The sequence below is a fragment of the Sycon ciliatum genome, chromosome 2 (genome assembly GCF_964019385.1).
Source record: "Sycon ciliatum chromosome 2, ocSycCili1.1, whole genome shotgun sequence".
NCBI classification, from domain to species: domain Eukaryota; kingdom Metazoa; phylum Porifera; class Calcarea; order Leucosolenida; family Sycettidae; genus Sycon; species Sycon ciliatum.
This window is the reverse complement of record NC_088644.1, coordinates 2,660,375-2,685,120: the sequence shown is the minus strand read 5'-3', so window position 1 is coordinate 2,685,120 and position 24,746 is coordinate 2,660,375. Positions and strand designations below refer to the sequence as shown.

Below are 24,746 nucleotides of genomic sequence, written 5' to 3'. Positions count from 1 at the left end.
GATGATTTAAATGTACCAGCATTGAAATAATAGTGTCTTCTCTTGAATAGTACCCCATAGAAAGGGTGTCAGGAGTTGCACACTCTTGGGGGGTTATACACACTTGGCGGGAGTACAGTACTGGACCCAAGTGCGCACCTGACCGCACATCACCATTCTGGATGGCACCTGACCATGGAAAGCCTGGGGCAATCATAAAACAATTTCAGCTGAGAACAGTTACAGTAGTCTATGTTGTCACACTGACGCTAGTCACTTCACATATGTGTGCGTCAAGTAGAAAAGTTGGCTTGTGTCCCAAACAGGAGTTCAGGCAATCAGCAAGTTTGGATACCTGACACAGCAATGCTCATGCAAAGCAGCATAGAGCGTCTGCTGGTGTCGCAGCATGAAGTGAAGTGGTACCTTCGTTATTCCAGAGCCCCGTAAGCTGAGAAGTGCATGCTCACCAGCCCCCACCCCCACTGCTTACGCCAGGATACATAGTGTCGATGCGTATCTAAGAAGCCAGATTCATGACACCATCATCAGGAGCATGAAACAAGAGCAGTTATTCGTATCAGAAAAAAGCTTCAAATCCTGTGTTAATCGTAGAACTGGACAAGTTAACTGCACCGTTGACAAGGCTTTTCGCAAACTGATATTCCTGAATGGGAGAGAGAACAGCATGGTGTGCTGCTGGTTGAGAATGCTATTCTCGCACGGCAAGATTTCCCTTGCTTGTGCCCAGGACCACTCCAGTCTACCTGGTCTACTGTAATTGTTCACTGCCAACTTATACATGTACTGTTTTCTGGTCCTGCAGTCCTTCAAAACAAAGCTTCATTTCTTGAATCAGCCGAGTGGCTTTATTTATCTTGAAGGAATTCCTTTTCACTACCTCTCCTCAAATATACAACATTGCGCAGACACATTCAAATGAAACAAAAAGTCTTGAAGAAAGGTTGACTAACCGTTGGCTCAAGCTTCTTGCAACTGACACCATCGTTTTAAATTTCTTCACTTGAGAGATCAGACATTAGGACTCAGCCTGGAGATCTTGAACATATGGCCTTGTCAACGATAGCACATGACGAAAAATTGGGGTTTGTTCGGTAGCAATTGAAGCAAGTCAATCATGCAGCTAGTTCCCTCTTGGAAAGCACAGACTGAAAGGAGCATGCATAATTTGAACTTCACCCATTCTAATCACTTGTTGACAGTGATTGAAATATCCGTGTACAGTCAACTTCGCTAATAACAACTGCAGATATAACGACAATTCGCGAATAACGACAGAATTTCTATGCCCAGAGCAAAGTCCCATCCAACTGTAATACATTACATGTAACATAATATAATGAGACTTTGGGTATAACGACACTAGTGTCGTTATAAGTGAAGTTGACTGTATGCTCTCAACGTAATTGTAGTGTCTTGTATAGAAGCATGTCTTGAGTAGAAGCATGTCTTGAGTAGAAGCATGTCTTGAGTAGAAGCATGTCTTGAGTAGAAGCATGTCTTGTATAGAAGCATGTCTTGAGTAGAAGCCTGAGTTTTGAGATGGACTTTCGGCACATACCAGCGCGCCTGTTTTTTTGGCGCTGGCATAGTTGATGGCAAATAACTGAGCTCCACTACTTGTATGGCCTCAGTAACGGAACTGCCACCCCAACGCTGGAAACGCAACAACTGCAAAATGTTGAAATGTCCAAGTCTGCCTTATTCGTTCCGGCAATGTGTAATGCAAGTACTGTTATTTTCTGAACCTTCTGCAAATCGTCTGCACATGTGCCCATGCTTTCGTCTTGTTGTGTAGAGTTTGACCTCGTACTTCTTGCTTGTACTTGTAGTTTATAAGGAGAATTGTACTGTATGTATACTCATACGATGCAGCTTTTGAGACTCTGTACCGTCAGCTGTCATAATTGAAGTATTCAGTCATTTCCGATTTTGTTTTGGAAAGAAAAAATAGTTGATGCTTTGTGTGATTTTTGGACTGCCTAGAACAGTTCATGTGCTGCCTTTTCTGGAAAATTACACGCGTAAGTGCACCTCATTGACCACACTCGTTCCTCATTCCATTCGGCGTAAGCGAAGGGTAGCCAAGTTTGCTTGGCGTGTCACTGAGGAAAGATCGGCGATAAAAATAATACCTCACCTGATGGTAACTCAGAAGTAGCGACGACCTCGGCCATTCGAAAATAATTTGAACTATCCACCTGTCCACACAGCGCTCTTGCACACTGCGCTCTTAGTGAATGTGGTGAATGTGGACCAAGAGAGCAGTGTGGAGAGGTGGATAGTTCAAACCAACTGATGATGATAATGATAATAGTACCCCACAACCTGTCTACAGCAACAGTCTTGTATGAACACCAACATTTTCCAGATGGACCTTTGACCTGGCTTTGACGTTGACATGCAGCCTGTCTTGTATACACGCATGGACTTCAAAACGGGCCTCAGCACGTACATGTATGCCCGGGGTTTTGTACTGACGTACAGAACTGGTGACAACGCCAGATGCTGAAGATGAGGGGATGTCTGCTTCAGGCTACCGGCGTTCTTATTTTCTTGATTCCGGCTCTACATTCTGATCCTTTGCTTCAGGGTTTGCGTGATGCAGGTGCACGGTTATTCATCAGTGAGTTGAGGAAATGGAAAAGGGAAAAGTTAGAAGAAAAATTGACTACCACCGCCAGGAATCGGACCAGGGACCTTCATTGAGGCCAGCGATGCTCTAATCACTGAGCTATGGTGTAGCTGTCATCCCAGCGCAGCAGAGACCATTCAACATTTTTTAGGTGCACTGAGTGAGCAATTTTTACATTTCTTTAAAATAGCACTGGCGTTCCCAAATTCTTTGTTTGTTTTCGGTTGTAATACCCCCTCATGCAGTGGTTCACTAGTGCAGTACTGCTTGTGGATAGAATCCGATCATGCAAGTCAATGCCACGCTGGCTGCTGTGTAATCCTAGACCTGCAAACACTGGGGCGATGAACTGCACGGCGCAAACACTGGGGCGATGAACTGGTGCACGGCGCAAACACTGGGGCGATGAACAGGTGCAGGGCGCAAACACTGGGGCGATGAACTGGTGCACGGCGCAAACCTCATCCCCTCGAGCGGATTTCATTGAGCAGCACTGTACCTGCGTGTCGGAGCTTATTCATGCAGTACTTCCATGCAGGTTCACCCACACCCACACCCACACCCCCCCACACACACACACACACACACACACACACACACACACACACACACACACACACACACACGTCACTACCGTAAAAGTCCGTAAATAAGTACGTATTTACTTTCGAATTTAGTGACCACACCCGTACTAACTTTCGGGCGGGTACTGACTTTCGGGCACGAACTAACTTTCGGACCTGACTTGTGTGTAGTGGAGAAGTCATTTTCATGTCGATGTACATGCTACGTGCTGCATGTGCGCACCGTACCGGTACTTATTTCGGGCAGTATGTTTATCAGGCTTGACTTGACTTCAACAGACAGGGCCAAAAGAATGAAGGGGGTATTTATTTCGGGCAGGTACTTATTTACGGACTTTTACGGTATTGTGAAAGACACCCCCCCCCCCCCCCCCCCTCCACTATCACTAGTATTTGAGCCCATAATCAAGAGTACGCAGCTGTTACCTCTATACTACGGGATAGCCGTGCAGTCGAAACCTCACGCCTCACCATTTTCTTAACAGATTATAGGATGCCTACATGACTTCTGGACAAGGCACACCGGGATTCTCATGGCTTGCTTCACTCAGCATCACATGCCCGCTCTCCTGCTTACGGTGCGTTCTTAAATCCTCTCGGTAAAGTTCAAGACTGCGAACAGTTGGAGTACCGTAAAAGTCCATAAATAAGTACGTATTTACTTTCGAATTTAGTGACCACACCCGTACTAACTTTCGGGCGGGGTACTGACTTTCGGGCGTGAACTAACTTTCGGACCTGACTTGTGTGTAGTGGAGAAGTCATTTTCATGTCGATGTACATGCTACGTGCTGCATGTGCGCACCGTACCGGTACTTATTTCGGGCAGTATGTTTATCGGGCTTGACTTGACTTCAACAGACAGAGCCAAAAGAATGAAGGGGGTATTTTTCGGGCAGGTACTTATTTACGGGCTTTTACGGTAGTGTTCAAATAATTATCCTCTTGGAATTTTAGGAGACTCTTCAAAGTTCTCCCAGCCCTCCTCCGAACTGCTAACGAGGTAGACACTTCCACGTTTTCGGGTCCGCTCATGCGAACTACTATGGAATGGTTTGCAGTGCGTACATCATGCGTACTACAACAGATGGTTGACAGTGCATACTACAGACAAGTCACTCAAGATCGAGGCGGCTCCTTTGGCGCTGCTTCGCAGGTGCGAAAGACCCCGAACTCTTCAAGACCTGTCCCTAAACTATTCCAGTTTCTTCGACTTTCAGGGCACATTTCTCCCAGGAGCTAGAGAAAATAAGAACGCACCTTTACTTTAAGTTTTCTTCCGCTAGGCACGAGTTCATTCAAATTCTTGACTCTGCGTTGTGCCTGGCAAAGAGCAGGGCATGCGCTAAGGATTAAAATGTGCTCTGACACAATGTCCTGCCAGTTGCAAAAATGGCCGGACATGTCCGGACATGCAAAATTTCACATCAAATCACACAATGTTCAGTGTGCGCAGGCTTTCTCGTTTTTACGTCCACTGCCTAAATCAATGCCATGACGCGCCTCAAGCTGGCAGAGCGATTCCATCTTCGCGAAAGCCATATGCTCTTTGCATATCAGGTAAGCAATTTCAAACTTATGTCTGGCCTTGGCTGCTGCTGCGTCGTCAAGTTTGCACAAGGCTCGAGCGATTGGCGCATACTCTATTGGGTTTCCGCTTGACTGCTCCTTGCCAAACAATGCCATGGCACGGCGATGCATTTCAGAAGCAACATGATCTTTGAAGGCTGACGTTTTCAGATTCCTTGAGCTAACGACGAAGGAGCCAGACAAATTCTTGCTGCTGCGAATTTTATCAACAAAACGGGAACACATCTTACACTTAAAATTTTCGACGACGCTACGATCTGAGGGACTGCGCTCATAGCTCAGCCAAACAGAAGTTGAAAGCTCCCTATCATACTCGGCGACCCACTTGTCACAAGTGGTCGTCTTGACTCCTCTGGGCTTCTTTCCAAGAGGAGCACCCGCATGAGCGGTGCTTGGCTTTCTCTTGCCAGACGACATCACTAATGACTATGAGACAAAGGATTGACGTGCCTTTTCTTTTTTGTACGTTGCAAAAAGGTGCGCGGACACTTTGTCCGGATGTGTACAAAAGATCCGGAAACTGACCGTAAACGGTCGGAAATTGTCCGATGTCCGACCGATATTTCGCGCCCTGAAAGAGGATCCTAACCATTGCAGCGGGATGGATCAAAGGCGTCTGCCTACTTCAGTAGATTCCCACTACTGAAGACCTTACTACAACACATGGGAGAGGGGTTTGGCGATACAGTGCCTCAGATAATTTTTTTTATCGACTTCACACCCTCTAAAGCTAAAGCAGAAATGGGCAATAAGTGCAAAACGAGAAAAGACAAAACAAAGAAACAAAACAGGAATGCCAACCCTGCACTATGTCATGCAAAGGTCGTATACAAATACCAACCTGTGCTAGATAAGCCCGCACGACAATATACCGTGCAAGGGGGGGGGGGGGGGAGTGGACAAGGCAATACACTGAAAAAATAGGGTGCAAGAGGAGCCGCGGAGAGGTTAGACGAGATATGAAAACACACAAAAAGAACACGCGGTGGAACTGGTGGGGGATAGGCACGGGAGCACGGATGGTGAATAAGCTGCAGAGCAAGTGCACGCAAATAAAACTAAAGGCAAACAAAGGAATGAAAGCAGCGGGCTATGTTTGGATTGGTAGCAGTTGTGTCACACTCAGTGATTAGAGAACCAGACTTGTGCACAGGGTACAGTAACTTGTGTTTCACCTTCTCTTTCCTCTTTCATAACGAACTCCGAATATTCCTTCTTTTTCTTGCGATCGCATCCTTCTCTTCGTCATCTTCCATATTTCCTTCCTGTCCTCACACAAGCAGTGCAACACTGAAGTCTATTTCATGTTTTCCCTGGCACTTCAAGCCACCTCATTGTCGCCTGCTCTGGGTGCTTAAAAGAGCGTTGCAACGCAGCGAGCTTCTCCCTGTGCGAAGGAAGACACACATTGCCTTAAAGGTTAGAGACACGGCAGCGATGGAGAGGAGGTGACTAGAGTGATCTTTACATAACCAGCTGAAAGGAAGTCCTCAGTCACATTGCTGGCAACAACCTACCTGCCACTGTGCAAAGTAGAATTTCTGGCCAAGCCTTAGCACATGTCTTCAAGACGCTATGCCTGCCTTGTGAAGCTTGAGTGCAATTCCACATTACCATTTTTATCAAACCCCTTCAGATTGCCACACGACCTTATTGATTGGAAATCAATTGGGCTTTGCCCGCACAGGTTCAAATCCTGTTCACTGCGCCATGTTGTGTCCTGCTCAAGGCAGACCAACTCTTCGAAAGATGAGAATGAACCATCAGTGAAACGCAATGGCTTTTAAAGGGAAGCTGGCTGGAAAGGCGGCTTGAAAGGTGACATGTGAATGTGTTATGCGCAAGGCGCCAGAGGTCCAGCAGTGCAGGGCCTAGGGTGCGAACAGTAGCACTAGCAGCCTAAGTGCCAAGACCCATGCAGGGAAAGGTGCTATAATATCACCACAGACCTCAGCCTCATGAATGAGCGGCGGCCCGAATGCATATTGCATACTGCTCGCAAAGACCTCCTTGCCACGTGCCCGAATGCATATTGCATACTGCTCGCAAAGACCTCCTTGCCACGTGGCACAGTGCAGTTGCCAGTCTCCACACACTAGATCAGAGCCTGGCACTTGCATTGGTAACACTGATAGTATCTACATGTACGTCAGCAGTTAGCTAAGTGCCAACAAGCAAGTATCCAGTATCCAGTAACCAGCACCTGCACTGGAATCAGTTTTTACACAAGCCTTCAGCCTATTAGTGTAGTTTACCATACTCGTAAGTTCAGTGGATAATATTAACTTCAAAGTAGATCTGGCAAATAAGAAAGTTATCACACTGAACCACACAGCTACGCAGGCAGGACACACACATGTACACACACTCGCCCATGCACATTACGCGCACATGCATACACACAGCTAGAGAGAAGAGACGAGAAGAGAGAGAGAGAGAGAGAGAGAGAGAGAGAGAGAGAGAGAGAGAGAGGGGGGGAGGGAGAGAGAGAGAGAGAGAACAATATACCGAAGTATAAAAAGCACCAAGGGGCAAGCAATCATCACCTCCCTGAATACAAGACCAATGTCGCAGACGTCAATGGGCACACCAACGGCAACATCATCAAAAGCCGGCTCAGAACACGAGCGTATTCAACGACAAATGGGCAACGTTGAATTTGAGACCAAAATCAACCATCGACCAAACCAAGAGAAACGCCCTGCAACGCTGTTTCAGACATAAGAAAACTTGATCAATCAGGTTATCACAGTAGAATTCTTAATCCAGTTATCATCTGGAATGAAGCAGCCGCAATGAACACAGGAGCAATGGACATTTTCCAAAGCAGGGGGTACTCGTGGCTAGCTTTAAATATCCTCCTCGCTGGCCGTGACTGAAGATCATTTGGAAGCACGTGAGATTTACCTCCGCAGCTCATGTGGCTTTGTCACAGATCTGCCGTGTATTGGAGAGAGCAAGTGTTAATGGGCAACGAGCATTTTGTCCCGTGCCAACTCCTTCTTGTCTGTAAAAAGGTGGACAACACATGCCGAATATCATATGATCTTTCTCTCTCGAGTCTTTCTTGTGGATATATTTGTTTTAGTTCAATCCTTGTGCTTGGCCAACAGTCTAATTCCTTTTCGAGGTTGGATGAGAACGGTGATCGTAAAAAGTCTGCCGTTTTTCTTCATTTCTTATCTCACCCCGAGTGTGTCGATGTGTATGACGATTTTTGCTTTTCCGTGCTGTGTAGTGCATGTTATGTCAGGCAGTTGAAAGCCCTTCAAGCTGTCTCAAGCTGTCTATATTTGTTTGCATAAGCATGTACTCTGTAAACAAAAGAAGCACGTGGTTCCTCTGAGATTGTATTCGTAATTTTTTTCACGGCTTGTTTTTCTTTCTTCTCTCGCTTCACTGGTCTTACATTGTGTTTGTCTCACCCGGTTTGCCTTTTATCTACCACCTTGTTTCTTGCTGGTAACAGACTACGGAACGCATACTTAATCATCGTTTTTGGTTGGCTTGCCTTCGGTTCAGTCACGATATACCACTGATGATAGTGACGTGAAAATCGATTCTGGAAACCTTTCGACTTCGTTGATGCTTCGCGATGGCTGCAGACCTATATTAAATTCTATAATATTGCTATTTTAATTCCTTTTTCACAAACTTTTCTTTATCACACTACCCTCCATTTACTTCACACGCGCAGAAGTATTACTTGCTCAGCGTAGCCGCCATAGTTGCCTCAAGAACTTCCCCTTGCAAAGCAAATTTGCGATTTTATGTGGTCTGCGGCGTAGATGTGGACAGTCTCCTTAAAAATAAAATTTTAACTTGGATGATTATCTTCTCTGGATATACACTGCAGGGTGCTACAACTTTCTTGTACAACTTGGAGTAGTTTGCGTGTTGGCCTTGTCAAATGAGCAGCACAGAGTGGCTTTCAATGACACCGGGCAGCTTGCACACAGGGCAAAAGCTGCGCAGGCACGCTTGTCACTGGCCTTGCTATCTTACACATACACGTTATCTTACACATACACGTGCAAGGCGCGATATGCCTTGATCCTTATCGGCGTTCCTATGGATGCGGAAAATCACGCGAACCTTGAATTTAATTTATGCAATGATCTTCTTTCATTCTTTCTTTTCTTTTTCTAAAATGTCGCAATGAAAACAGTAACCTGTGTCGTGCACTCAGAGTAATTTTCATGTCTGCAGATTTTCAGTTGAATATGGCTTCGATCTTGGCCTCGGAAACTGTAGATTTTTTGAAAAGCCTGTGAACTTTCAGTCTGCTAGCTAAGCGATATGACTTTATAGTTTGTACCCTAGTTTCTGGATCGTTGACAATTGGCAACCTGCAGATACAACCGAGCAGTTATGGATCTGAAGCTAAACCTACCTGACCAGGTACAGAGGCACACAGGCATACGCACCAATCCAGGACAAATAACCATAAAATCGCGCAATGCAGCTCACAATCACCACACCGGCAGTGGGAAACGCAGTGCTTACACACTCGCACCAATGCTCTGCCGGTGAGTTACGCTCAGGTCACAACAGCTCAGGAAAACAGGGGACCAACCAGCCAGACACTGAATCAAGAACGTTATATACACTGAAGAGACGCTGGATCAAGAACGGGGGCACGACTACTGACCGGTGCGTAAACAGGCTGCAATACAAGCGTATGGTCAACATCCAGAGCAGTATTGAACTTTGAAGGGAAAATCTACGGCTGACATTGGACCTCTCTGGACCAGCATCACTCGAGTGATAAACCTTTGAACTGCAATGGCCACAACTAACTCACGACGCAACAATCTGAAGACCATAGCAACAAGTACAACTGGACTGAACAATGCCGGGCATACTTCAGAGGTCAACCAGTCCACTACATCACAGTACGGTGGTAGTACGCCGTACTTTACCGCCTACCTAAGCTACGCCACAGACCTTCCGCCAAGACAAACTCGAGAAGGGCACTTGGAGCTATTCACCGTGGAACATGATTCCTTTGAAGAAAAGTGCAACATATTAACTTTGCTGACACCCACCCAATGAGACGTGCCACTCCTGACGGTGTCATGTATGTCTACAGCATGGCGGAACGTGCCATGTGCAGTATATTATATGTACAGCATGTAGATGGTGGTGTGTAGAATGATTTACAAACATGCGGTATCATAGGTCACTTACCTAGTATGGTGGTCGGCTGGCAGGTGCATCAGAGCGTCCATACCCGCCGGGATAACTGTTGCCAGCACCAGACCCATTGTATCCAGCCGCACTGCGACCTGCGGCATAGCGTGGAAGAGCCACACCCATAGCCAGAGACAAAGCAAAAAGAAGAAAGGGAGAGATAGAGGGAGAGATAGAGAGAGATATAGAAGAGAGAGAGATAGAAGAGAGAGAGAGAGAGAGAGAGAGAGAGAGAGAGAGAGAGAGAGAGAGAGAGAGAGAGAGAGAGAGAGAAAGATAGAGAGAGAAACCGAGGGACAGGAATAACTAACAATTATGTGTTCTTGCACTGCACTTCTAAAGCAAACCCCACTACACCCACGCACACAGACATTGTCCACTGTTCGGTACACAAGAGGAATGAACACACCAGGACTACATGTGGTAAGTGATTGCTGACTGAGACAACCCTATGTAACTCAAAATAACTCAAAGTCTACGTATAGCGTTAAGTGTACAGTCGACCGACCCTTACAACGATATTTGCGTCAGACCAAGAAATGTGGTTACAGTCAAACCTGTCGAAGGCGACCCCTCAAGGGATGAGAAAAACGTGGTCGCCGTGGCCAGGTGGTCTTCTTATCCAGGCTTAGTGGGTCACGTGACCGTATCCACACGTGGTACATCATTTTGATCAGTGTATCACAGTGCACACACCTAGTACTACAGTACCTATGCTGTTCTAGCACGACTCATGTGCCTGGGATCCTCAGACCTGTCAAGTGTCGTGCATGCACCACGTACAATGAGTATGTACATCAGATTCTATACTTCCGGCACTGATGTGTACATCTACCATGCATGGTGCTGCACCATGCAATGTGTACATTTACATGTACTAGCACTGTGCAACGCGGTCGCGGGTGGGTGGTCGTCGGTCGCGTTGAGCGAGTGGTCGCTTTATCCGAGCTGTTTTGAATGTGAATGCGTCCGTGACAAGGAAAAGTGGTCGCCATGGTCGAGTGGTCGCCATATCCGAGTGGTCGCCATTACAGGTTTTACTGTATATTAAAGGGTAATACAACAATTGGGAGTTCTCGCTCCACATATACTGGCATACACAGAGACATAGACAGCAATAGCGACAACACACAAAGTGAAGGGTAGTTGGCCGCAGCCAGATGTGTGTGTAACTGAAAATATTTCGCGAGAAATACAACTTCTTATAATTGTCGATATAAATGAATTTTCTTGCGGAATAGTAGAATTATCGTTCGTTCGCTTGAGTGGTATTCGCTAGATTCAGGGTTCGCAGCCAACCAAGCACACAAAATTCTAAACTTTTTCCAAACTTTTTCCAAACCAATTTCAAGAATTTCCAAACCCACTCGTTCAGGAAAAATAAATTATAAATCTCTTCTGCACGACTGTCTTCTCCACTACGAGTACAACCAGGGAGTAGTAAAATCCTCCCTGGTATTACCTTCAACAAATTCACCAAGGTGCATTGCGATGATATCGCCTTCAGCAGCTAGAGCCTCTGAAAATAGCAGGGGAATTCATACGACGAGAGTTCCCCTCCGTAAGTTCAAATCCGCCTCCAGAGGGGGTTCCAATGAAACATTTACATAGCTGGTGTCCATCTCAGCGCAAAAGACGGCTTCATCCTCGCCAGCAAACTCATCTGAGTGCGAAAGGACCTCGCCATCCTGCTGTCCCGACTTCAAAGAATCAAAGTGGAGCGCGAGCGCCAGTAACAAAAAAAAACGGCCAAATAAAAGTCATCACCGGCCGCGCTTGAGCATGCACTGAAATGACTGTACGAAACTCGTACATGCAGTGAACACCACGCATCGCCAGCGCGTTTTCTATCGCGGCACTCAAAACCGCGTACTTGCATGCAGTACTGCCAGCAGTGCAGCACATCTGCGGCCAAAAAATCGAAATTCAAAACTTTTTCCAAACTTTTTCAAAAGGAGCGCCTTTTCAAAACTTTTTCCAGACCTGGAAAATTGAATTATAAAATCCAAACTTTTTCCAGACTTCCAAACTTCGCTGCGAACCCTGTAGATTACTCGTTCGTAAAATTCATGGTTCGTTACATCACTAGCTAAGGCCAAAACAAAAAATAGGCTTGTTTCGGGTCGGCAACCCCTCAAAAAGGAGACTCGGTCGGCCGGAATGAAACTTTTTTGGATACTTAATTTTGGTTCCTCAATCGTTGTGGTATTGATGCCATGATGGACAAGAGCACCTACACATGTACGTTGTACTTCAAGTACATGTATCATTTCGCAGTCTTGCAAAGCAGCATTTCAACATTCCCATTCAATAGTCAATACAGTCAACTTCGCTGATAACGACTGCAGATATAACGACAATTCGCGAATAATGACAGAATTTCCATGCCCAGAGCAAAGTCACATCCAACTGTAATACATATAATGGGACTTCGGGTATAACGACACTTCGCGAATAAAGACACTTTTCTGATGCCCCGCCGAGTGTCGTTATACGCAAAGTTGACTGTATACCTATTTACTATTTAGTCTCGGTCGTCTCACGTCGGCTGTACTGCTCCCTTTCCTCTGTTATTTACCATGGTATTGGTGCACCACCACACTTCTTATACTTTCTTTCTACGCCATGGCTGGCAAACGCACCCTCCTCATCTATATTGGCACTGATTCATCTTTAGCCACGGGAAGGTGTAATAATAAATAGTGTTGAAACGAGCGTATCTATAACAAACGAGCGATCAGTTCCACTAACGAGCGAGCTAACGAGTTTCATTGATGTGGCAAATAATGATTTTTTAAATAATATTACTTGTACCTTTTTCCTAAGTTCGATTTTTTTAATTCAGCTGGTCCAAATATCGTCGCACGGCATTTCATTTGGGGTTGCTGCTGCTTCACTTCGGACTGCTGTTTCGTGTGGAGATGTCTTTTCAGCGCCGTCATTGAGCAGCCTGTGTAAGAATAGACCGTTTTGAAAAGACTGTAGCCCTGTTCTTCGCTGCATCGCGGGAGAAAACTTCCAAACGACTGAGCATAACCTTCACTCGAATGGAGAGTTGACAGAAGTTTGTCCTGCAGCAGGTCAGCAGATGCGGAACAAGACATCAGTGGAGTCCACCAAAGCTGCAACGCCAACTGAAACAACGCAGTGTCGTGCAGGCGGCATACAGTCACTGTAACTGCGAGTGATTTTCAATTTGCGTGGGATTGGACTCTGGATCGACCAGGGAGTCGTAAAAAAATTTCCGACTCCCCGGTCGGCATGTACTGCCATGTGTACGGAATACGGTGTACGGTGTTCGTTAGTGCAAACGAGCTGGCCGCACAAACGAGCCGAGTTTCTGGCGAGCGAGCTAACGAGTACCCGGTGAGATCGTTTCAACACTAATAATAAATACATAAATAAATGGCAAGGATCAATGTCACAGTTGACTGACTCACTGTTCTTGTACAGCATGTGGTGTATTCCTGTTGCCCTACATCCTGAGAAATCAAGCAAAAGGTTCGAGTGCGTTCAGCTCCGTTTAATATACTGGCTCGTATCGACCCCGGAGTTTTCGAGCCGACAGCTAAGAATCTCTGCTACCTCGTTGGTATTTCGATTGTTGAATTCCGTTGCGATTTGACTGAGCTATGACTCGTTGAATGCACTTGCACACATGGCATCTGCACCGTCCGTATACATTTGGGACCAAAAAAAGCTTCAGAATTTGGGAAAAAATGGCCCGGTCGGCCGACCCGAAACAAAGTTATTATTTGTTTTGGCCTAATATCGTTTAACATAGGGGTTATCGTTATAAGGGTAGGTGGACTGTACCTTCATTAACATAGGTGTCTGATCCACCTTGGTAGGGTGCTGGGGCACGTGATGGTGCTCGACTAGCAGCAGCGGGAGCAGGACGAGCATACTCATTAGTTGCGGGTCGCTGTGCAGCATTTGGGGCGTAGTGTGCATCGGAGTTGGGAGCTCTCCTCTCTCTGTATTCATAATCTGCCGGCTGCTGCTGCTGCTGCTGTCCTCCATTGTACGCTGGCGCACGTTCAGCAGGGTGGGCACGCTGCGGTGGCTGCTGCTGCTGTTGCGGTGGCTGCTGCTGTTGTGGTGGCTGCTGTGCTCGGGGTGGCTGGGAGGTTGCAGGGCGTCCATAGTCAGAAGATGGCTGGCCATACTCGGGATTGGACGACGGGTAGCGGTTAGGCGATTGATAACTGCTGCGCGAGTCCGACGGCTCACTGGGCCTGCTCGCCTGATAGGAAGCAGGTTGGCGAGTGGGAGCACTGGCAGCAGCTGGAGGAGGCATGCTTCGATCGCCGTAAGATGCTCGATCGTGCGCTGGCTGTGCAGAGTACTGTGTAGGCTGCGCTGGTGCGGCTGGTCGGGCGCCAGAGGCAGCTGGTCTTTCCAAGGGAACACCAGTGTCATACACAGCGTGCTCGGGACGACGGCGTGCAGGTGGCTGCTGTGCTGGAGGGACCCGGTCATCAGCACGGCTGGGCACTGCACTGCCAGGCATGGGACGGCTGTCAACACGCGGGTGTCCCGGTGCACCCACATCCTGATACTTGGGGGCGGGCTGCCGATCCTCGTACACTGGCGCACGCGCTTGGCTTTCGTAGGCAGGCTGGGGAGGACGCTCTTCATACCTTGGCGCAGGAGCTCTTTCTTCATACCGCGGCGCTGCTGGCCTCTCTTCATAGCGTGGTGGAGCAGGTCTTTCCTCTGGTCGGGCAGGAGGAGCTGGGCGCTCCTCATATCGTGGCTCCTCACGCCGTGGTGGAGGAGGGCGGTCATCACGTCTGGGTGGCGCGAAGCGATCATCATGCCTCGGCGGAGGAGGACCTCTCTCTTCGTAGCGCGGTGGAGCTGGGCGCTCTTCATACCGGGGTGGCGGCGGGCGTTCTTCGTAGCGCCGCGGCGGCTCGTCATAGTGGCGGTGATCCGGGCGATGCGGCTCCCTGTCAAAGTCACGGCGGGATGCCATCCGCTCACTGTACGGTGGCCGTTCGTCAAACGGCGGCCTACGGTCGTGGTACCGGTCTTCTGGATGACGGCGCTCGCCCGGCGAGTGCCTGGCATCACGGTGATAATCATTGCGGCGGCGTTCTGTAGGTCTTCCAAACTCATCATCCCCTTCACGGGCCGCAGCTGCAACCACATGCAATTGCCGACCATTGATTTCCTGTAAGAACACGCACAGGCAGCAGTATCCAAGGTTAGCTACAATTTTCAAATACCTCCTCAATTGTCTCACATCCCGCCGATCCTCACACCAGCAAGAACCTCGACACACACACACACACACACCACACGCACACCACACACACACACACACACATACACACACACACACAGTCACACACACACACACACCAGGGTTCGATTTATCCGGGTTCGCATCTCAGTTTGCGAATCAAAATTCACTGGCTGCGATTCGCTTTTCGTTTTTATCGCCCAAAACTGCGATGCACTGGCCACGCATACCGGTATGTACAAAGACCATTCTGTACTGTATGTGTGCAGTTTGCATGCGACTGTTGCACACACTGCTGACTAGGGAGTAGTATTTTACTACTCCAACCACCTGGCCTGGTTTCGATGAAGAAAAGGAGAAAAGCGAAAATTCTGTGCGCTTTGAACGAAGTGTCACGATCGTTTGAGCGCTTTTTTGAGCTTTCTTTGTGGAAGGAATCAGTGGAACTGCCCTGTTGAAGGACATTGTGCTGTGAAGAACTCGAAGTCGGATGTACGCTGAACATGTAACAAGCCCAAGCGAAAACCCTAACGTAAAATATCCAGGTCAACCGTTCGTTTGGAAAAGCAAATAGCAACTGCAGCTATTGTCCTCTTCTGTACAAAATCCTGCTATTGTACAGATATACATGTAAACTTTCGATGAAGGAAAACTGCTATTCAATACTGGCAAGAGTCCATAAACAAGAGTATGCAACTGTGATCTCTTTTCTATGGGCCAGATGCGCGGCGCGCTGCCTTCATTACATCATTCAGCTGCAGGCCGCGGCCTCCGCGCACTGCGAAAAAGCAAACACCGCACTTTCCCTCTGGTTTGAAATGAACTTTCGTACGGAACTGGAGTTCACGCGCCAGAATTCAGAGATCGCGTAGGTACTGGAACGAATCGAGCAAAAACGGATGGGCTCGTACGAGAAATTGTGAGTTTGAATGCATGCTTTCAGAGCGTGATGAAAGCAAGTTACGTAATGAAGGCAGCGCGCCGCGCACTGGGCCATAACTGTGGTGTACCCGTGTACATCGTACATATTTGCACTCTCATGTTTCTTATCATGCTACTGCATCTCCTTGCATGGACGTGCGTACAACCTTACAGCATACTACTCATACTATGCATGCATGTGTGTACTCCGTGCCCATAATCGACAGTGCATGTCTCTTGTTGCTGTTCAGTCTTTCCTTGGTAGTTTCCTGACGAGTCGTCCTCTCTCAGTCCTTCGTTGCATTATTCTATTTCAATATAACTAATCATCACATAGACTTGATGATACCACAATAACCAGAGTTGCATACTCTTGTTTATGCACTCTTGATACTGGGAGTTGCTAGTCAATTGTAAAACTGTGTAGCAGTGACTGCTATGCAAAAAAATCAAAGTAAATCGATCCCTGCACACACACACACACACACGCACACACACACATTTAGGCACCCAAGATGGCAGAGGTCGTATCTGTTCACGGTGGAGACAGATGAATCCCGGGACATACCACCCTGGGGCCTAATAAATTACAACCCCGAGGAGAGGGCAACTTTGTCTAATTGTTGTTGTTTTATTTAGAACAAAGAGGAAGAAATGTTTCATGCGCATGCGTTTATCTGGTGAGGGAGCTGACATCATGCAGCGAGGTCGTTACACACACACACACACACACACACACACACACACACACACACACACACACACCATGTGCCATACACAGTCACACACACCATGTACCCACACACAGTCACACACACAGTCACACACACAGTCACACACACAGTCACACACACACACACACACACACACATACCAGGGGACACGATAACGGTCGGACATCGGACATTTTCCGACCATTTTCGATTCGAATCCGGCGCTTTTTTTCTTGAACGGACAATCTGTCCGATCGAAATTCACAAAAATAGCGTCGCTGGGAAAGAGAACAGCTGAGGACAATGGTGCTCTGCCTGGGAAGAAGTCTCACGAAGTCGGAGCAGCAACCTGTGACAAGAGGGTTTCACAGCAAGACAGGGAGCTGTCCACTTCAGTGTAGCTCCAGTTTGAGCGTAGCAAACGATCGAGGAGTTTTGAAATGAAATTTCTTCGCTTTCTCGCTACAATAGGAACTATTACGCGAGGCGCTTGTACAATTCGAAATATTGAAAACGTCCCTGTTCCAGGGAAAAAAGGCGTCAGAAATGTGTGCCAGCTTGCGATATGCCTCTATCGAAAGGAGCAGTCTTCTGCAAATCCAGTCAATTACGCTCCTGTTGCACAGGCGCTGTGCAAGATCGACAGAGCAGCAGCAGCGAAGGTTAGTCAGAAATAAGTCGCGTAGAAACTACGTGCTGTTCAAAGAGCACATCGCGTTTGCAAAGATGGGAGCCTTCAGCCAACTCGAGTACAGTAGTGACATGTTGTCGATCTTGGAGCTGGCAACAAGAAGTTAGAATGGGCAAGCGGGTGCCCACTTTGTCTTTTGGCGACTGCGTAAAAATGAATGTTTTTGATCTGCCGCTGAAAAACCAGCTCAAATCCGAAATGTGCAGAAACACTGCACGCTCATATCACAGTTGCTATGTTTGCTGAAAAACACACAGCGATTTGAATCAGAGTTACAATACTTGAGATCTGTGTGATGATCATCCTTGATGTGACCAGCAATACCGCAGTGTGATGTAGCATGTACATGCATGTGTGCATTATGCAGTGGTGTCGTGTGTGAAATTGGTGAAGACAATAATAATAAGGTGGGGGCGACGAGGAGAGTGTCGGCATCGTAACTATCCGACCAAGTCTCCTGTCGGTGAATACCCCACCTCAGGCACTGTTGGCCTGGACGGCTGGAGACACCCCAGGCCGTCCACAACGGCGAGAACAAGCACGGACGGAGGCCAGAAACAAGAGCCCGAAAAGGTACAACCGTTCTCCACCAGAGCAGAGAACAAAAAAAACACACACACACACACACACACACACACACACAGAACATCCTGTCGGTATCCATAACGTGACACACGCATGTGCACTGATGACGCAGCTTACGTGATGGTTCATTTTCTCAATAGCAATCTTCGCATGCTGCGGATCCTGGAACGTCACAAAGCCAAAGCCACGCGACTGGCGAGTTTCTCGGTCACGGATGATGACCCCTGGAAGGAAAGCCAAAAGGAGAAAAAATATAGCAAGATTAGCTAAAGTACGCTTGTTTTGCAAGAGTGATGGTTCTGGGAAACTGCAAAAATTTAGCGACCTGAATATTGGGTGGTTTACAGTACAGGCGGAATCCTGATAATTCGAACCCGAAAATGCCACTGAAAAACTTCTAATTATCCAGACACTCCAATTATCCAAACACGTACCCACAACAAATTTGGCATGTCAAAGGGTCACATTGTCACCCATAGTTGCGCAGTGCACCTAATAGGCGCAGATTTCGCGGACACTGAACTGGCCAGTACAGCCTACTCATGCACACTGAGCTGACTTGTATTGTGTACAGTGAACTTCGAATTATGCTTTGTTAACTTCGAATTATCAGCACAAACCCCAAATATTTTCTACAAGCGGATTCAGTGGTGCTTCTAATTAACCAGAAATGCCAGTTCGAGATTGGCATTTGGCCATCATCAGGTAATAAGAACAGTGAATACAGTGGAACCCACACAGGAGCAGTTTATATGTGTCCACCCAAATTCATTATTCCAGTTGTAAGAATGGATTGATACACGAGTTCAATATTGTTGCTGAGTGAATGGAGTACAGTGGGTCTGCTCTAAAACCCTCTTCCCACGAATGAAGCTGAAGGAAGCCTCACCACTGCTACCAGGGAGGCTTGGCTCTACATAATTAAGTATAAAAATCCGTATGCCATACGCGCCGGGAAGCGAGGGCAACGTTCATACGTAAATCTCTCTACGGATTTCCGTCGGAAAGCTCTTTCCTACGTAGGACTTATTGAAATATTTTCGCACTTTCCCGATTTATCCATGGTAACGTTCAAGCCGTGGGAAACACAAGGCACACACCATGTGGAAAACAAAATGGAAAACGCGGTTTCGGTTCGTGTTGCATGCGGTGGACGCATGCAGTCAACACGTCCCCAAAGCAACAAGGCTTGCTTAGCAGTCGTGGAGAAATCACGTAGAGCGAAACTCAACAGCGCTGATTTTTAGAAAGGAAATTCACGCGCAGTTCCTACGTTATTTTGATACGCAATTACGTAGAGCAAAACGTCCCTACCATAATGACCAAACACAAAAAATCGCCGCGGGAATGAATTGGTTTTATGCAGCATAGATGCAGAGTTGCACACTTGGGTTTAAGTACTCTTGTGTACAGCATAACGATTGCCAAATCACAGCACAAAATATATACGCTGCAGTGTCACCATTGGACTTTACTTTGCTGTCCCCCGTGAATTCCGCGGCAGATTAGAGAGGTTCCGCATAACGCAATTACGTGAGTAAAAAAAGTAGTCGATCTACGGAAAGTCTTACGCAAACTGCATGCACATCTGGGTTCCGCCATACGGAGTTTTCAAATCACGTAGCTGCCCTTGGCAACTCCGAACGCGGCAGTGTACGACCAGATTGACCTGGGGAGAGAGTCATAAATGTGTACCCCAATCCACGTACGGATCAGCTACGTTATCAGAGCCCTATCTACGTACTCTCCGTAGACAACTTTCCGTAAGTGGAGTGCAAACTCGCGAATTCACTGGTTTTTCCCGCCCACTAACGTAAAGTTGCTGAACCTCCCTAATAGACACCCTTAGCAAAAAACGTTATGTTGTAACGGTATTATGATTATCGTAAGGGGGAAAATAGCGTGATTTGGGTTCGACCTTTAGCAAGATGTACGCTATTTTTAGTACGCTGTTGCCACGAGAGTAGCTTTGATTTCGCGCGGCACAACCATTTTTGTCACCATATACGCGATACAAGGTGAAATGCGTACGGACTATGCAATATTTGGCCAAAACACGTACCGTTGGTCACAACGAAAAATCAGCCCCCATAACGTTTATACGCTGCAGCTTCAACGCTATTTGGGTGATCAAGGTACGAGTACCGTAAAAAATAGCGTTACCGTTGTTTGCTAAGGGTGTCTAGTATCAGAAATTCCGTGCAGAATTCTGCGGCTGAAAACAGTAAATTCTGCGCAAATTCTGCAAATCCTGCGGTAATCCTGCAAGGGAAATGAGCGTAAAAAATCTTAAAATGGATTGAATTTCTGCAACACCACCGAAGTTTGTGGTCCCCATAAATTCTGAACCAAAATTATGCGAAATCCTGGTCCAAAAAATTGAAAGCTCCAAAATGTACCGTGCAAGTTGATTTTGAAAGTCACAAGCTCAGTGCTGCCGAATAATTTTCGCCCAAAATCGGACACCCTTCACCGCCGATGCTGGCCACAGGGTGCGAATTTTTCTTCTCAGCAATTTTTTCCAGAGCATTCAAAAATTGCCGAAAAATATGAAAATTCGCTTCGTTGCCATGGTAACCGATATGGCACCCCGAAGTTGTCATGAATTTTGTAATGCATGAGCATGATGAGTGTGGTCACACACTGACTGTACAATGTACATGCCATGTACAACTTACTAGCCTGCTTTTTGGGTGCAGGAGCACGTGACCACTTGTTCAACCATGTTCGATTGGGAATAAAGGAGGAACGCTGCATCGCAGCCTTTTCAGACCAAAACCAGTCCACTCAGCGTCCAAAAGACTACAACATATGGGCCAATCGCGGTCATCCGCGCTTTTATAAGAACGAAATGGCGCTTTTAGTGACATTTTGCATACAAATCCCCATCTAGTAGGGGGCAGTCACCCAGTTTCGGTGGAAGTGCGCGAGTTCGATTGGGATTCAAGTAGGAAGGGAGCGTCTCAGCTTTCTCGGACCAAGACCATTCGACTCAGCACCCCGAAGCCTACAACTGGTGAACTTTTGATTTTAGCCTTAACTTCCCCTTTAACCCTTTGTGTACCAGCCCCATCTCGAACCGTAACGTACGTTACGGTTCGACGCACCGCACTGCGCCGCGCCGTTCGGCGGCGTCCTTGCTCCGATCGACTCGCGGTCTTTTGCGCTGGGCAGCTGAGATCCCACTGCAAATTTTGATGTATGATGTGGGCAGGTTGCCATTTGAAAGTATGGAGAACGATCGCGGCGAAAAGTGCGCTTTGCAATTTCAGCGCTCTGCGATATATTTTAGCAATTTCGATCGTGTTTTCGTTCGGTTACGCTGCTTGTATCTGGAATATAGCTTGCTCTAGCTGTTGTCGATGTCTACTAGTGATGGTGAACGCCAGGAGAGAGTTGTAGTAGCGATATAATCTCAGGATCTGAATCGAAAATGAGAATTTCCATCGCTGAAGCCATTGCAGTATTCGCTCTCCAAGCAGCAGCGAGAGGGAGCGCAGCGATGGCCTAAAATAATCAAGGCAGGTGAATTTCCTCACCCATCGACTATTCCTGGTCTTCTCAATCGCCAATACCCTCGCTGGACGCAAGTAGATAAGTGAAAAGTACATATTCAAATCTGACACAATTTCAATAATTTGAATTTTTGATGCAATTGTTTGGCATCTGGTATTCACGCAATATGGCTCTTTCCGTCCATTTCGCTATTGTTGAAGCATGCAACTGGCGGCTATACACTAGTGCAGTGGTCTCCTGTTGCTCTGTGTGAAGAAGGGCAATGTCAGCAAGTATATTCACGATTCCAAGTACACAGATCTAAATTGTCAGAAATATGGACAATTGACTCAGAAATAGGTATTCCAGGTATGGCCTGTATCTGAAGTTGTGTGCTCGGTCAAAATATGTTCTTACCTGGACACATTGATACCAACAGATTCAGAAAAACATAACTTGCACATACAAAATGTGTCTTAGTTTTATGCTATAGGTCCATCATTACCGATGAGTACCCCGCGCATACATTAGATGCCTGGTACACAAAGGGTTAAAGGGGAAGTTAAGGCAAAAATTAAAATTTCACCAGTTGTAGTCTTCGGGGTGCTGAGTCGAATGGTCTTGGTCCGAGGAAGCTGAGACGCTCCCTTCCTACTTGAATCCCAATCGAACTCGCGCACTTCCACCGAAACTGGGTGACTGCGCCCTACTAGATGGGGATTTGTATGCAAAATGTCACTAAAAGCGCCATTTCGTTCTTATAAAAGCACGGATGACCGCGATTGGCCCATATGTTGTAGTCTTTTGGACGCTGAGTCGACTGGTTTTGGTCCGAAAAGGCTGCGATGCAGCGTTCCTCCTTTATTCCCAATCGAACATGGTTGAAGAAGCGGTCACGTGCTCCTGGGTGCCCAAATCACCTGGTCACCACGCCAGCAGGTGACAACTTTCACACCAAGGTTCAACTCGAGTTCAACTCGAGTGACAGGACTGCACCCAAAAAAGGTCAAACAGGCTAGTAAGTTGTACCCTGCAGGCACGGTGACCAGGTGACTGGTGTACGCAGGAGCACGTGACCGCTTCTTCAACCATGTTCGATTGGGAATAAAGGAGGAACGCCGCATCGCAGCCTTTTCGGACCAAAACCAGTCGACTCAGCGTCCAAAAGACTACAACATATGGGCCAATCGCGGTCATCCGTGCTTTTATAAGAACGAAATGGCGCTTTTAGTGACATTTTGCATACAAATCCCCATCTAGTAGGGCGCAGTCACCCAGTTTCGGTGGAAGTGCGCGAGTTCGATTGGGATTCAAGTAGGAAGGGAGCGTCTCAGCTTCCTCGGACCACGACCATTCGACTCAGCACCCCGAAGACTACAACTGGTGAAATTTTAATTTTTGCCTTAACTTCCCCTTTAACGCCAAGGTACAGAGTCTGTGTATGCATCACCTGCCTCTTGGCAGATCTACAGACTTTACAGTCCAGTGGTTATTCAGCAGCGCAGCAGGCACAGTGCGGCACTGAATTCGAATGTTTAGGTTCGACTTACAATCAACTAGCTCTCCAAACTTCTCAAACACATCCTTCAAAGCATCATCATCCATATCTTTGCCAGCGCCTCCCACAAACACCTTTCCGCGAGCCCCGCGGGAACCCCTGCCTGCTTGTGGTGGAGGCATTGCGTTGAACTACAAACACAGTGTCTACAAAAGAACTAAGACTTGGAAACAACAAGCGCTCACAATCACGTTCAGCACACTGAACTCTAAAAAGAGAAACTACTTTTTGGTAGCTGCAAAAAATAATAGTGTGTTGTTGTCTTTTGTACATAATTTTATACCGGCACTCGTACATGTACATGCAATCTTTGCAGCTCAGGCAACAAACTACAAAGCCAGGATCCTGCATGCATACATGCCTGGCTGACTGCAGCTAGCCGAGTCGACTGAGCACACGCAGCATGCACAGAACGTCAGAACTACACTCATGTAGGAAGTGGTATTTTTAGTACTCCCTGTTTTGTACGTACTACAACTACTAGTACCAAGGCAAGAGTAGATAAACAGTGTTTATTGCATGTCACGTGAGGGTTGCCTGTACTACAGCCAATGAGCGCTCTTGCTCAGCGGTCTGTATTTCTCGGTATTGCCCGGCAAGTTATTGCCCGCTCAGTTACATGTACGCGCATGCGGACTGTCATTCTTGTACTTTGTGGTTCGTGATCAGATCAAGTTGCTACAGTTCGGAGTTTCAAATTTGAAACACAAAACAGCAACTAACTTGATCTGACTACAAACTACAAAGCACGAGAATGACAGACCACACGCGCGCGCATGTAACTGAGCTGACAATAACTTACTTGTTCCAGCCACCTGAACCAGCCGCCTCAGCAGGTGAATGCAACCTTGACATCGATATCGATGCGTTGGTGAGCAGCCGACGAACTTGACGAACTGAATGCGTTCGAGACGAAGTTGTGGAGCCCATCCCAGTTTCAGTTCCTGTTCCAGGACTTCCTACACGCAGTGCTCAATCACGAACAACAACACCATCGATATCGTAAAGAAATAGAGAATTTCAAAACCACAAACGACGTTTACCACTGAACAAGTGTGTCGGGAGACTGAGAAAGTCGGAAAGGGGTCTCTCCATTTTCTGGAATGTTTGGGTCAAGCATGCAATAAATGATTTACTGCGCCTCGTACGCACTCGTACACGGGCAATACCGGCTTGATACATGACCTCACGGGAGGTATATTATGTATCAGATTGCAACGACCAGGAGGCTCTTACGTAGTGGCTGCAAATGACCGATATCCGTCACTTGCAGCTCTGCATCAGAGACCTGTAGCTGGCCTGAAGAGTTGTAAAATTACTCCTTCGTAGCCGGGGGAGTCAGAGCGAGGGCGATTCACGAGGTATATTATGTATCAGATTGCAACGACCAGGAGGCTCTTAGTAGTGGCTGCAAATGACCGATATCCGTCACTTGCAGCTCTGCATCAGAGACCTGTAGCTGGCCTGAAGAGTTGTAAAATTACTCCTTCGTAGCCGGGGGAGTCAGAGCGAGGGCGATTCACGGCTTGG

General features: G+C 47.2%; 1 protein-coding gene across 1 annotated transcript; it reads right to left on the bottom strand.

Moving 5' to 3' along the window:
• Nucleotides 1–5,492: 5,492 nt before the first annotated feature.
• Nucleotides 5,493–23,462, bottom strand: LOC135808241 (uncharacterized). The gene is made up of 5 exons (XM_065321405.1): nt 23,209–23,462; nt 18,281–18,387; nt 13,819–15,181; nt 10,000–10,097; nt 5,493–6,196 (listed from the first exon to the last, which is right to left on the bottom strand). Exons 1-4 carry the CDS (start codon nt 23,336–23,338, stop codon nt 10,000–10,002), a joined length of 1,698 nt encoding a protein of 565 aa, XP_065177477.1. The 5' UTR covers nt 23,339–23,462; the 3' UTR covers nt 5,493–6,196.
• Nucleotides 23,463–24,746: the final 1,284 nt, after the last annotated feature.

Excerpts from the sequence above, each read along its gene's own strand:
- LOC135808241 (XM_065321405.1), bottom strand. The coding sequence starts at position 23,338 with ATGCCTCCACCACAAGCAGGCAGGGGTTCCCGCGGGGCTCGCGGAAAG. Across the intron at positions 15,182-18,280 it reads TTGAGAAAATGAACCATCAC|GAAATCAATGGTCGGCAATT; the intron begins GTAAGCTGCGTC and ends GTGTTCTTACAG. Across the intron at positions 10,098-13,818 it reads AGACACCTATGTTAATGAAG|GTCGCAGTGCGGCTGGATAC; the intron begins GTACAGTCCACC and ends GCTATGCCGCAG.